Here is a 16,115-nt window from a genome sequence, read left to right as displayed (position 1 = left end):
TTTTAAAAGAAATACTTGTTGCCACCCACGAAACTGATTTCACGCCTCATGAACAAGTCACGGCCTGCGGCTGGTCTCAGGTTCTCCTGTGGGTGTCCCTCAGCCGCCTGCAGCTCGGGGCTTTCACCAAGATCAGCCGGGGTCTGTGTGGAATCGCCTGTGCTGCTCTAGTGCTAACGCTTTACTTCTCTACAGCACACCCTGCGCTCCGGTGCTGGGCTGATAATTTCCCTGCCACTGTATCATCCCTGGAGACCAGGTCAACCAGAATTCCGGCTTAAAACTCAGAAAACAGCCCTTGAGGTTGCAACATTTCCCTTGGGGCTATTTTGCAGAGGCAGAGGGAGAGTCAGCGTCATGAGTGGACTCATTGGAAACTATTCTGTGTGGGTTTTTCTGCCACCGCTATGGCCAGGTGGTGTAACCTAGGACTAAAGGAGCAATCTGGCTCAGGGACAGGAATTATTTCTTCTATGTACCAGAAATTTTCATAAAGGACACATACTTAAAATGTGACTGTCTTCTGCAGGACTCAGAAGAAACCTCAGAAACAACACGGAGTGGTATAAGGGCTCGAGTCCCAGCACCGTCACTTGCTTTGAGGAAACAGACGCCCACGTAGCAACGAGCAGCTGTTCAGGCTCCTCTGCCTGCAACGACCTGTCAGTCGAGCTTCCGACGCCGTGTTGACCCTCCCTCACCCGCTATCCCAGGGAAGCCAGGAGCTCTGCTTGGTTGAGCACAGAAACTACACAGAAGACGGCAGATTTCGGAAGCTAAGAGATTACGTGCGGCAGCTCGTGCCTCTTTAACCCACAGATCCCATGTACAGACGCGGCTCACCATTCCTGCAGCTCCGGGGAAGGGATCAGTCCTGCTGACTCCTTGCAGGAGCCTTCCACCCGCCCCTGCCACCAGTTGCTGTCATCCTTGTTGATGATCTGGATGATGTCCCCAGTGACAAACTTCAGTCCCGCCTCCTTGCAAGGGATCAGATTGTCCTTTTTGGGATCATAGTCAAACTGTGCTCTCACGAACATCTGAAAAAGAAGACAAGGAAACCGCAGGCGGCAGCTGCAAGAGAAACTCCAGCATCAGAGCATGTAAGTACAAAGTCCTCCTGGAAATAAATGGAGTTAGGGTTGAATGGACAGCAGGGAGGCAAGAATGGTGATTCTCTAGTCCTGTGGTCACTGTCGTCTGCCTCAAGGAAAGGGGACGGAGCTCTTCTAGTTCACAGAGCACTAGGCAGGGTATGATGGGATCCCGTTCCAAGCAGCCACACCCTTGTGACATATTTGGAACTTAAGGTAAGACTCACATCACATCATCAAATCTCAAAGAACACAAGACAACATGGCCTGAATCCCGCTGTCATCACAACAGAGAAAATGGCGCCACCTACCTGCAGTGCAGGAAGACGACTTTGCTTGGTTGGGAATCACTTTTAATGAAATCATTCCTTTGGTTTCTTTCTATTAAATAAAAGGGGGAGGGGGAATAAAATTGTAAGAAAAAGGAACTTGTATGATTTGGGGTTTCATAAAGTCATTTTCCCCCTCAAAGCCCCAGGTTTTTCACCCAATGGCCATCTTTACTGTACATTTTGAGATTCTGGAGGACAACGCCTCATCTAATACAGAAGTGTCATGTGCCCCATAAACCAGCATAACAGTAGGACACATACAAACAACAACAACAACAGAAACGGGCTGGCTGGTTAGCTGTTGGTTAAAGCACAGTCTTATAACCTCAATGGCATGGGGTCAGATCCCCGCAGCAGCCAGCTGCCAAAAACAAACAAAGAAAAAGCTAGTGACTTTCCCTCCCCTACCTCTTGACCCCAAAAGTTCCCCAGAAGTTCCTAAAAGAGAACCTGGCACACACGTACCCACACCTTTCTCCACACCAATAGAAGCATCACAGATATTTACATGCATACATACATACATGCACATGCATATGTTTTGTTGGCTTTTAACAAACGTGGGATGATGTTATATACATAACTGTATAACTTGCTTCACTTTATTTATTGTTACTTCATGGCCGCACTTCTACGCCAATGCACGATCTCACACATTCTGTTCATGGCTATGCAGCATCCACGCTGCGGAGGTACCACAGCTTATTCAGCCACCCCCCCACTCACGCACATGCACATTGTTACCAGGTTTGGTTTTGTTTTATTTTCTCATTATAAACATCCTTGAACATATATCCTTAAATATTTGTGTTTTCATCAGAACACAATATCTGTGCATATGGAAATGCACAATAAAATGGCATGAACTTTATGAGTTAATAGCTATTCTCAGATTACTTTTCCAAAAGACAGAACAATTCCACTCCTGCCAGGAGTGTATGAGAAGGCGCTTCTCTCCCGCAAATTCTTGCCAGAATGACATATTAAAATTCCTTTTAATTTCTGCCAATCTGATGGGTGGAAATTATTTCATGGTTGCTTTATTTTGTAATTTTGTTACCATAACTAAAGTTGAACGTCTTTTCTTTTTTCTTTCTTTGTTTTAACTGACAAATAAAAATTGCATATATTTCCCATATACAACATGTTTTGAAATATATACACGGTGGCATGACTTAATCAAGCTTAACATATGTATCACACTTACCATATTTTTGTTCTTAGAACATTAAAATCTACTCTTAGCAATTTTCAGGAATACATGTTATTAACTACAGTTACCATGCTGTACAATACATCTCCTAAACTTATTCCTCCTGTCTACCTACAATTTTGTGTCCTTTGAGCAACATTTCCCAACACCCTCCTTCCCCCACTCCCTAGTCCCCGGGTAACCACCATTCTACTCTCTACTTCTATGGGTTTGACTTTTTTAGATTCCATATATAAGTGACATCATGCAGTATTTGTCTTTCTGTGACTGGCTTATTTCACTTAACACAATGTCCTGTTGTCCCAAATGACAGAACTGCCTTTTTCAAGGCTGAGTAATATTCCATTGTGTATATACACCACATTTTATTTATCCATTCATCTGTCGATTCCACATCTTGGCTATTGTGAATACTGCTGCAAAGAATGAACATATTTTTAAAAACTTATGGGCCATATGCTTTTTCTTTTTGTCCAGTTTTCTATTTGGTGGTTTGTCTTTTTACAATAAAGTTTAGAAGCTCTTCAGACTTATTAACCTTTTACCTGTTATGTATTTTTTCAAGTCTATTGTTTATGGTATCTTTTGCCTTGTAACCCAAATTAACTTTTATGTAGTTGATTATATTTACATAAACCAAAATGAAGACAAATTTTGGATGTGCACTTATTTGAAAAGGTTGTTATATTATGCTAAGGGATACAGTCATGCCAGTTTCAGAAAAAAATATGTACTGTGCATCGTTTTATTGAGAAGCAACCATTAGGCCAAGTCACAGAGCAGCTTTCCAGGAGGGTATGCCACGGGCAAACAAATCAGCCTTCTGATGCTGGTAGTCGTGAAACGCACTGTTGTCATTCTCACAGGTGGGAAAAGATCCCAAATAACCTCTCATAGAAGGGACAAGCAGGTAAAAGGACTCTGCCAGTCAATGTCACACCAGGAAATGGGTGGTGAAGACTGTTGAATGAAGGAGCTATTGACAAAGGTGAGGGGTAAAGAGATGATGGTGAAACTACTGTCGCCCCATGGGTGGGTTTGTGTCAGGATCCAAATAAGGTCCACAAAGAGCAATTAGTAGACAGGCCTGTTAAGACTCTTTTCATGTACCCATACTCCCCACCGCAAGACGCTGAGCGGCAGTGGTCTCGAAGCCAGACATGATCAAAGCGCATCACGGCGTCAGCATATTGCACTTCTAAGGAAAAGACCACGTTCATCAGAAATACTTATTTAGGAAAACTTTTAAAAGTTGGTAGCCAGGAAACTTCCTTCTAAAAGTCTTCTGCCAAGAAACAAGTAATAGCAATAAGAGGGGGACTAGCTCCTTGTCAGATATTAGAACATATCATAGAACTTCTATGATTAAAATGGTGTGATGCTGACATAGGAGTAGACAGAGAAAACAGTGGAAGAGTATAAAATGCCCAGAAACATTACCAAATGCACATGGAAATTTGATATGTAATAAAGTGGCAGCTAAAATACCTGGGGAAAAGATGAACTTTTAAATAAGTGGTGTTGGGACAACTAGATAGCTATTTGAAAAAAGATAAATTTGTGTCCATATCTCATGTTGTCGTCAGGTCACCAAGATAAACTCAAAATAGGTAAGAGTTCTAGGTTTGGAACATGGAACCGCTCAAGTATTAAAAAAGAAAACATGAATGAGTAGAGGGTATACAGGACATCCTAGTACTATCTAGCAATTTATCTACTAGTTTGAAGTTATACCACAACAGAAAGTTACCAAAAAGTCAAAGACTTTTCTATATACCAGGTTACTCATTTACAAATGGCAAATATAAATTAGATCAAATTTACAAAAGTAACAAAAACTACAAAGTGACCAGTAATAAAAAAAATGTGGAGAACGTGTATGGACAAATCTATAAAATTAGCCTGAAAGACTTGAAGAAAAGCTGAACGGAGAAAGAACATATTCACAGATGGGCAATGTCAATGACGAAAAGACATACGTTCTCCCACAGATGAATACACAAATTCCACGTAATTTCAATCCATACCCTAGTGGAAATTTTCATCTATTAGACAGGCTAATTCGAAAATTCATACTGGAGAGTAAAAAAGGAATAATTTTGAAAAAGAAGAAGAAAGGCATGGTGGGGGGGGTACCAGATATAAAAACATAAAGCTATAGTCATTTTTAAAGTGTGCTATCAGTGCAGAACAAATGAATAGGTGAAAGGAACAGAACCCAACGCAGATCCACATATACATCAAAATATGGTATATGAAAAAGTGCCGTTTTACAACAGTAAAGAAAAGATGGACTACTCGATAAATAGTACTGGAAAAATAAACCTTTGAAAAAATTCATTCTGGTTTTATACCATTCAGAAAAGTCACTTTTTAATAGATTAAACTGTAAGGACGCTGAGGTGAGCCGAGCCCCATGTGGCACCAGGGCTCAGTCTAAAGTCCTGAAGGGAAATACCCACAGCCCCAGCAGCCGCCCAGGTGAGCCAAACCTGTGTGGTACCAGGGTCTCAGTCTACGGCCACAGAAAGCCAGAACAGGAGACAGGAGCCAAGGTGGTGTAATGCAGCCACCATCACACCTACTGTCACTGCAAGGAGAGTCCACCACCACAGCAGCAGCCAGGGCCACTCCACAGGCAACCTGCCACTCACTCAACTACACTGATATAAGAAGAGTGACCAGTGGAGCCTGCAAATACACGAGAAAATCTTTATCCTCATAGCCAAACCCAAGGTAATAGAAGAAGCAAATCCTCTATCAGAGGAACAAACATCAATGAAAAAATACTAGAACTACAGAAACAAGAAGATATGACACCACTGAAGGAATACACTGATGCTCAAATTCCAGACCCCATAGAACAGGGAATCCTTGAAATGTCTGAAAAGGAATTCTGAGCAATGATCTTAAGAAAAGATCTTTGATCTCTTCTTTGAAGAGATCAAAGAAGACTCAGTTAGAGAACACAAGGATACAAGTAAAAAATATCCAGAATATGGAGGAGGAAATTTACAAAGAGATTAATATCTTAAAAAAGAGTGTAGCAGAACTAAAAATGAAAGATTTGCTCAGTGAAATAAAAACAAAACAGAGGATTTGAGCATCAGGGTAGAGCAAGCAGAAGAAAGAATTTCAGATCTCGAAGACGGTCTTTTCAAAATAAGCCAGGCAGACAAAAAAAGGAAAAAAGAATTAAAAATAAGAAAATCTCAGAGAGAGAGCAGACAACCTCAAGCTCTCTAATATATGAATTGTGGGTATTCCAGAAGGAAAGGAGAAAGCAAAAGGTATTGAAAACCTATTCAAGGAAATAATAACAGAAAACGTCCCAGGTGTAGGAAGAGATGCAGACCGTCAGATCCAGGAAACTCAAAGGTACCCAATCAGATTCTACCCAAAAAGAAACTCCCAAGACACATTATAGTCAAACTGGCAAAGCTCAAAGACAAGAAGAGAATTCTAAAAGCAGCAGGAGAAAAGCATCAAGTCATCTATAAGGGAGCCCCCATCAGACTAACAGCAGACTTCTCAACTGAAACCCTACAGACCAGAAGAAACTGCAATGATATATTCAAAACACTAAGATATATTCAAAACACTAAAAGAAAAAAATTGCCAGCCAAGAATTCTTTACCCAGCAAGGCTCTCCTTCAGAAATGAGGGAGAAGTAGTGTATTTCCCAGAAAAGCAAAAATAGTGGGAGTTCACCACCACACGACCAGCCCTGCAAGAAATTCTCAAGGGAGTCCAAGTCCTTCATCTGGAATCTGAAAAATGATGATCACTATCACAGATACACAAGAAAGAGCAAAACCTGCCATTAAAACAAAAATGTCAGCGAGAAAGAGAAAGAAGCTAAATCATGCCACCTCACCTTTCCAACTAACATTGAAGAAGAGAAATAAAAGGGGAAGTAAGAATCAAAAGAAATTTGAAACATCTAAACAAAAACAATGAAATGACAGGAATTAAACAATATCTGTCAATAACTACCCTAAATGTGAATGGATTAAACTCCCCACTCGAAAGACACAGACTGACTGATTGGATTAAAAAACATAAAAAGAGACAAAGAAGGCCACTACATAATGATAAAAGGATCTATCCAGCTAGAAGACTTAACAATCAAAAATGTGCATGCACCCAAATATATAAAGCAAACACTCTCAGACTTAAAGAAAGAAACAGGTCCTAATACATTAATAGTGGGTGATCTGAACACCCCTCTCTCAGTATGATCTTCCAGGCAACAAATCAACAAAGAGACACAGGATTTAATCTATAGTATAGACCAACTGGACCTGGCAGATATATACAGAACATTTTACCCAACAACTAAAGAATACACTTTCTTCTCATCAGCACATAGAACATTCTCCATGACAGACTACATAGTAGGTCACAAATCTAGTCGCAGCAAATTTTTAAAAACTGAAATCATTCCAAGTATCTTTTCAGATCACAATGGACTAAAACTGGAAATCAATAAGTATTGAAACCCTGTAAACTATACAAATATGTGGAATCTAAACAATAGTCTCCTGAATGACCTATGGTTCCAAGAAGAAATTAAACAGAAAATCAAAAAATTTCTTGAAACTAATGAAAATAATGATACATCCTACCAAAACCTGTGGGATACTCTAAAAGCAGTATTTATAGGGAAATTTATTGCAAAACATGCTTACATCAAAAGAATATAAAGACTTCAAATAAACGACCTAACACTAAGCCTCAAAGAACTAAAAAAACAACAACAATCCAATCCTAAAGGTAGTAGAAAGAAATAATTAAGATCAGAGCAGAACAAAGTGAAATAGAGACCCCAAAACACATACAAAAGATCAATGAAACAATAACTTGGTTTTCTGAGAAGATAAATAAAACAGACAAACCATTAGATAGGTTAACAAAAGAAAAAAGAAAAAGAAAAAAAGAAGAGAGAAGACCTAAATAACAAAAATCAGAAATAAAAAGGGAGACATTACAACCAATAGTATAGAAATATGAAGAATCATTAGAGACTATTATAGACAGATATATTGACAACAGACTATTATGACAACAAATATGAAAACCTTGAAGATATGGATCAGTTTCTGGACACATACATACTACACAGACTGAACCAAGAAGAGATAGAAAACCTGAACAGCCCAATAACAAGCAATGAGATTGAAATGGTAATCAGAAATCTTCCAACAAAGGAAAGCCCACGTCTGGATGGCTTTACACCTGAATTCTACCAAACCTTTAAAGAGGAATTAATACCAATTCTTCTCAAACTATTCCAAAATCTTGAAACAGAACCCATTCTCCCAAACTCATTCTATGAGGCCAACATAACTCTGATACCAAAACCAGATAAAGACACAAGAAAAAAAGAAAATTACAGGCCAATATCCTTGATGAACATAGATGCAAAAATCCTCAACAAAATATTAGCAATCAGAGTATAGCAACACATCCAACAAATTATATACCTTGATCAAGTGGGATTCATCCCAGGGATGCAAGGATGGCTTTTCCCTTAAGAACAGGAAAAAGACAAGGATGCCCACTCTCACCACCTCTATTTAACACACTACTGGAGGTAATACCTTAAGCAATCAGGCAAGTGAAAGAAAAAAGGGCATCCAGATTGGAAAAGATGAAGTCAAACTGTCCGTATTTGTGGATAACATGGTACTATATATAGAAAAACCTAAAGACTCTATCAAAAAACTCCTAGATCTGGTTAATAATTTCAGTAATGTTGCAGGATACAAAACAAATGCCCCCACATCAGTTGCATTTATATTCTCCAATAATGAGCTAACAGAAAGTGAAATCAAGAACGTAAGCCCATTTACAACAGTCACAAAAAAAGTAAAATACCTAGGAATCAATTTAACCAAGGAGGTGAAAGATCTCTACAATGAGAACTACAAACTACTACTGAAAGAAATTTAAAAAGACACAAAAAAATGGAGAGACATTCCATACTCTTTGATTGGAAGAACAAACATTGTGAAAACGTCTATACTACACAGAGTGATCTACAGATTCAATGCAAACCCCATCAAAATACCAATGACATTCTTCACAAAAATGGAAAAAACAACATTCACATGGAACAAGAAAAGACCCCAAATAACCAAAGCGATCCTGAGCAAAAAATAATAATAAGTCCATAGGCATAATACTACCTGACTTCAAATTATACTACAAAGCTTTAGTAACCAAAACAGAATGGGACTGGCATGAAAAATAGACACTCAGACCAATGGAATAAAATAGAGAACCCAGAAATCACTCCTCAGGCTTACAGCCATTTGATATTGGACAAAGGCAACAAAAAACATGCATTGGGGAAAAGACTGCCTCTTCAGTAAGTGGTGCTGGGAAAATCGGATATCCATATGCAGAAGAATGAAACTAGACATATACCTCTCACCATATACTAAAATCAACTCAAAATGGATTAAAGACTTAAGTATAAGACATGAAACTGTAAAATTACTAGGGGAAAATAGGGATGAAACATTTCAGGAAGTATGTCTGGGCACAGACTTTATGAACATGAGCCTGAAAGCACAAGCAACAAAAGAAAAAATAAACAAATGGGACTATATCAAACTAAAAAGCTTCTACACAGCAAAGGAAACAATCGACAGAGTGAAATAAAAACCTATAGAGTGGGAGAAAAATTTTACTAACTATGCAACTGATAAGGGATTAGTATCCATAATATACAAGCAACTCAAGCAATTACACAGTAAAAAACACAAATAACCCAATTAAAAATGGGCAAAGTATCTGAATAGACAGTTTTCAAAGGAAGATGTACAAATGGTTAACAGGTACATGAAAAAATACTCAGTCTCACTTGTCATCAGGGAAATGCAAATGAAAACCAGACTGAGATACCACCCACCCCAGTTAGACTGGCTATAATAAAAAAGACGGTGAATAACAAATGCTGGTGAGGGTGTGGAGAGAAGGGAACACTCCTGCACTGTTGGTGGGACTGTGAATTAGTATAACCACTACAGAAAATAGTTTGGAGGTTTCTCAAACAACTACAGATAGATCTTACACATACCCAGAGGGCTAGAAATCATCATGTTGAAGGGATACCTGAACTCCCATGTTGATCTCAGCTCTGTTTATGATAGCCAAGACACGGAAACAACATAAATGTTCATTGATGTGTGACTGGATAAGAAAAATGTGGTATATATACACCATGGAATACTACTCTGCCATAAAAAAGAATGAAATTCTCCCATTTGCCACAACATGGATGAGCTTAGAGAAACTTATTTTGAATGAAATAAGCAAAGCACAGAAGGATAAATACTGCATGTCCTCATTCACAAGTGGGAGCTAAGAGAGAAAGAAGGAAGGAAAGAAAGACCACAGTGGTGCATTGGACTTGCAGAGGGAGAGAGCATACCTAGGGATACAAGGTAGAGTGGGGGATAGGGGGATGGGGAGGGAGGTTGGGGATAATTGGGTGGGGGAAATGGGGTATAACTGCAATTTGTGACAATGGGCATGCTGCCAGTATGGATCTGGCCATCACATCTTGGGCATGAGTGGTGACAATCAGATTTGCACCCCATGAATATTCATAACCGATAAAAAAGAAAATGAAGAGCAAAAAAAAAAAACAGAAAAAGGCTTGATCAGATTCATGTTCAATTTTTTTGGCAAGACAATTTCAGAGGTGGTGTGTGTTCTATCCGGAGGCATGTACTGTCTGGTTGTCTCCTCTTTTTTGTGACAGTAGCAGCCCCTGCTGCTCAACGCTTAGTCTATTAATTCATCAGGAGTTGCAAAATGGTGATATGCTAATTCTATCGTCCTTTCTTTATTTTTCAGCCAGAATATTTCTATTGAGAAACCTTCCCCCTCATTTACTAACTTAAAAACTTTCCCCCTAATTTACTATCCCAGTGGTACAATTCATACAGGATAAATGCATCATTCTTTCTCTTTATTTATCAGCTCTCAATGGGATAAATGGGTTCCTTCACAGGCTCCAATTAGCTTATACAGAAATACCAGAGTTCTTCAAAAAGTTCATGGAAAGATTTGTATCATCTTTTAATTGCATTTTTCCACGAACTTTTTGAAGTACACAAATCATCTGGGGCCCTTGTTAAAATGCAGATTCTGATTCAGGAGATCTAGGACAGAGGTTTAAGATTCTGCATTTCAACGAGTCCCAGCTGCTGCTGCTGCTGCTGCTACTGGTCCAGGGATAATACTTTGGAGTAGTAAGAGCCTAGAAAGTATGTGGGTAGCAATAGCAGTGGTTCCCAAGGTGTGTTCCCTGGACCAGTAGCAACAGCATTCCCAGGACTTGTCAGAGATGCAAATCCTTGAGCCTCTCCCTCCCTGCCAGACCTACGGACTCAGAAACTCGGGGTGAGGCCCAGGCAGCTGTGGTTTAAGGAGCCCTCCAGGTGATTCTAATTCACACTAAAGTTTTGAGAACCACTGCTCTACAGCCTGCCCTGAAACAGGATCTCTCCCTCATTTATTGTAGGCTGCACTGAGTTCAGCCTTGTATTTCTATTTCTGGGCTCCTGCATATTCAAGTGGTGGGGTAGCTCTCAAGCCTACAGCCAGGCCTCATATCTGATGGGGGCAACAGAAGATAAAGGACGCACCGAATGCTGCTGGGAGGCTTTCTGATTTCTAACCTTGCCCTGAGTTGCGTGGTTAAGGCCTCTAATTTGTTCTTTCTTCTGTTACTCTATAGGGCCATCAAAAGCAGCTGGCCCATACCACAACCTTTGTGTATGTTTCTGTTGTCATAGTAACTAGGTGCCACAGCCACTTGATCTTCCATCACTTTGTCCTCCATTTCTCCTCCATCCCATGACACCACAACAAATAACCCAAATGGCCATAATGCTACCGCACACCGTGGGTTACCACTGTGCCATCTCCTGCAGCAACAAAGTTATTTTCATGTGCTCACCTATAAGCAGCCCAATCTCAATCCCATCTTGAGGGTCTGTTTGCTGAGACTACGCCCACTACTAATTCCCATATTACTTGGGACCTGGAGTGGACTGAATCGTGTCCCTCCAAAACTCACTGAAGCTTGAATTATGTCCCCCAAATTCTATGCATTAGAACCTTATCCCCCACTGTGACTGCTGAGGGTGGGAAATCCTATTATGGTAATTAGAAGGTGGAGCCTTGAAGAGGTGACTGGATTGTAGGACCGTGCAGTGGTGGATGGATTAATAATGGTGGTCAGGGGCCTGGTTCTGAGGGCTTTAAAAGAAGAGGAGAGACTGTCTGTCTGTCTCTCTTGCTCTCTCCGCTCCATTTTGCAACAAAATACCCAGCTGTCACTGAAGTCACCACAAAAGAAAGCCTTCACCAGATGTGTTCCCTGGACTTTGGACTTCCCAGCCTCAGAAACAGTAAGCAATACGTTTTGTTTTCTTACAAATCACCCAGTTCCACGTATTTTGTTATAAGCAACAGAAATGGACTAATATTGGACCCCAGTAAGAAACAGATGGCACATTCATAAAGGCTGTTTAAAGAGAGTTTAATGAAGGAACTTCACAAAGATGTGGGCTTCCTCAATGGATCCAGCAAGGGGGGCGTGAAACACCGCAGGATCAGCAACTTGGAGAAGCCATTACCACTGGTAGGCCTAAAGGGGCAAAGGGAGGGGGTAGTCACCAGAACCCACTGAAAACTGTAGCTACAGGATAGAGTCTGGCCTTCAGCAAATGAGTCTGGCAGGACTCTCTCTTCTCACTCTCTAATTTCTTGATGAACACATTGGAGCCCAACAGACGCAGTCACTAGAGTCAGCCTGCTGACTGTCATTTCTTGTACACAATGAAGACTAGCAGGGAGAAGAGCCCCCTCAATAAGTACAAATACTTTGACAGAAAAATGAGGTATGCTAATACCAATATGGGTTAACCCTTCATGAAGACAATGGAAGATCTTCATCTAGCACAGAAAATACCTACCATTGCCTTCTGCAGCTGATCTACTGAGTGATTAGTCACATTTGTGCAATTGATTTCTAGGATCTCATCACCTACGTGAAGGGAGCCTACCACAGAAGGAAAAAAAAATCAATCCACAAAAGAATTAAAGTTCAAATAAGAGCTTTCAACGATCTCCAAATGTATTCAACCCAAAATGGCCTTCTTACAGACATGTTATAGTCAAACTGGCAAAACTCAAAGACAAAGAGAGAATCTTAAAAGCTGCAAGAGAGAAGCGTCAAATCACATATAAGGGAGCCCCAATCAGGCTAACATCAGACTTTTCATCACAAATCCTAAAAGTTAGAAAGGAATGGGATGATATATTCAAAATACTAAAGACAAAGATTGCCAGCCAAGAATACTCTACCGTGCAAGGCTATCCTTCCGAAATGAAGGGCAAATAGTATATTTCTCAGACAAACAAAAACTGCGGGAGTTCACTACCACACGACCACCCTTACAAGAAATCCTCAAGGGAGTACTGGGTTTGGTTCCTGAAAAATAACTACCGCTGCCATAAAAACCCAAGAAAAATCTAAACCCGCTAGTATAATAAAAATGGCATTAATGAAGAGAAAACAAACAAACAAAAACGCTATCTACAACCTAAGGAACCAACAAACACAGAAACCAAACAGTAAATCAGAAAGCAAAGAACAAAAGACACCTAAGACAACCAAACAACCAATAAAATGCTAGGAATAAATCAACACCTTTCAATAACAACTCTTAATGGAAAAGGCTTAAATTCCCCAATCAAAGACACAGACTGACTGACTGGATCAAAAAGCAGGACCCAACTATATGCTGTCTACAAGAGACCCACCTCACCCATAAAGATTCACATAGACTAAGAGTGAAAGGATGGAAAAAGATTTACCATGCAAACAGAAAAGAAAAACGAGCTGGAGTAGCTATTCTTATGTCTGACAAAATAGACTTTAAACTAAAACCATAAAAAGAGACAATGAGGGACACTACTTAATGATAAAAGGACTGATCCGTCAAGAAGACATAACAATCATAAATATGTACGCACCCAATGTTGGAGCAGCCAGATTTATAAAAAAAACTCTATTAGACCTAAAGAAGGAAATAGACACTAATACCATACTAGCAGGGGACCTGAACACCCCACTGTCAATATTGGACAGATCATCTAGGCAAAGAATCAGTAGAGAAACACAAGATCTAAACAATACTCTAGACCACTTGGAATTGGCAGATATATACAGAACATTCCATCCAACAACCACAGAATATTCATTCTTCTCATCAGCACATGGATCATTCTCCAGGATAGATCACATATTAGGTCACAAATCAAGTCTCAATAAATTCAAAACAATTGGAATTATCCCATGTATCTTCTCAGACCACAATGGATAAAAACTAGAAATTAATAACAAACAAAACTCTGGAAACTATACAAACACATGGAAATTAAACAGCATTCTACTTAATGACATATGGGTCCAAGAAGAAAACAAGCAGGAAATCAAAAAATTTATTGAAAGTAATGAAAATAATGATAAATCATACCAAAACCTGTCGGATACTGCAAAAGCAGTATTAAGGGGGAAATTTATTGCATTAAATGCTCACCTCAGAGGAATGGAAAGATGGCAAGTGAACAACCTAACACTTCACCTTAAAGAACTAGAAAAACAAGAACAATCCAAACCTAAAGTTAGCAGATGGAAAGAAATCATCACGATCAGAGCAGAACTGAATAAAATTGAAACCAAAAAAAACAATACAAAAGATCAATGAATCAAAAAGTTGGTTTTTTGAAAAGATAAATAAAATTGACAAACCATTAGGATGGCTAACAAAAAAAAGAAGAGAGAAGATTAAAATAACAAAAATTAGAAATGAAAAAGGTGATATTACAACTGATTCATCTGAAATACAAGGAATCATTCGAGACTACTATAAACAACTATACGCCAACAAATTTGAAAATCTGGAGGAAATGGATAAATTTCTGGACACACACAAGCTCCCAAAACTGAACCATGAAGACGTAGAAAATTTGAACAGACCAATAACAATAAAGGAGATTGAAGCTGTTATCAGAAGGCTCTCAACAAAGAAAAGCCCAGGACCAGATGGATTCACAGCAGAATTTTACCAAACATTCAAACAGGAATTGACACCGATTCTTTACAAACTATTCCAAAAGATTGAAACAGACGCAAATCTCCCAAACTCATTCTATGAAGCAAACATCACCCTGATACCAAAACCAGGTAAAGATATAACCAAAAAAGAAAACTACAGGCCGATATAGTTGATGAATATAGATGCAAAACTCCTCACTAAAATACTAGCAAACAGAATACAGCAACACATATGTAAAATTATTCACCACGATCAAGTGGGATTCATCCCAGGGATGCAAGGTTGGTTCAACATACGCAAATCAATAAATGTGATACACCATATTAATAAAGTCAAACACAAGGACCACATGATCATCTCTATAGATGCTGAAAAAGCATTTGATGAAGTTCAGCACTCATTCATGACAAAGACCCTCTATAAGTTAGGTATAGAAGGAAAGTATCTCAACATAATTAAAGCCATATATGATAAACCCACTGCCAATATCATCCTGAATGGGGAAAAGCTGAAAGCTTTTCCTTTAAGAACAGGAACTAGACAAGGATGCCCACTCTCACCACTCCTATTCAACATAATGTTGGAAGTACTAGCCAGAGCAATCAGAGAAGAGAAGGAAATAAAGGGCATCCAGATTGGAAAAGATGAAGTCAAACTGTCCCTGTTTGCAGATGACATGATCCTATATATCGAACAGCCTAAAACCTCTACAAAAAAACTCTTGGAGTTGATAAATGATTTCAGCACAGTAGCAGGATACAAAATCAACACACAAAAATCAGTAGCATTTCTATTCTCCAATAGTGAACATGCAGAACGAGAAATCAAGAAAGCCTGCCCATTTACAATAGCCACCAAAAAAATAAAATACTTAGGAATTGAGTTAACCAAGGAGGTGAAAAATCTCTATAATGAGAACTACAAACCACTGCTGAGGGAAATTAGAGAGGATACAAGAAGATGGAAAGATATCCCATGCTCTTGGATTGGAAGAATCAACATTGTGAAAACGTCCATACTACCGAAAGTGATATACAAATTCAATGCAATCCCCATCAAAATTCCAAAGACATTTTTCTCAGAAATGGAAAGAATTATCCAGACACTAAGATGGAATAATAAAAGACCACACATAGCCAAAGCAACGCTGAGCAAAAAAAATAAAGCTGGAGGCATAACACTACCTGACTTTAAGCTATACTACAAAGCTATAATAACCAAAACAGTATGGTATTGGCATAAAAACAGACACACTGATCAATGGAATAGAATAGAGAATCCAGAAATCAACCCACACACTTACTGCCATCTGATCTTTGACAAAGGCACC

General features: G+C 39.2%; 1 protein-coding gene across 1 annotated transcript in view; it reads right to left on the bottom strand.

Annotated features, from left to right (window-relative positions):
- LOC134368594 (55 kDa erythrocyte membrane protein-like) overlaps window positions 1–16,115 on the bottom strand; it is a 47,769-nt gene that overhangs the window by 7,544 nt on the left and 24,110 nt on the right. The window contains 4 exon segments of the mRNA XM_063085021.1: window positions 844–1,040; window positions 1,406–1,429; window positions 1,431–1,475; window positions 12,638–12,723. Of these exon segments, the coding sequence (XP_062941091.1) occupies window positions 844–1,040; window positions 1,406–1,429; window positions 1,431–1,475; window positions 12,638–12,723 (352 nt within the window).

Source organism: Cynocephalus volans, chromosome X, assembly GCF_027409185.1.
Source record: "Cynocephalus volans isolate mCynVol1 chromosome X, mCynVol1.pri, whole genome shotgun sequence".
NCBI lineage: Eukaryota > Metazoa > Chordata > Mammalia > Dermoptera > Cynocephalidae > Cynocephalus > Cynocephalus volans.
The sequence above is the reverse complement of the archived record's forward strand: the minus strand, read 5'-3'. Positions and strand labels throughout refer to the sequence as shown.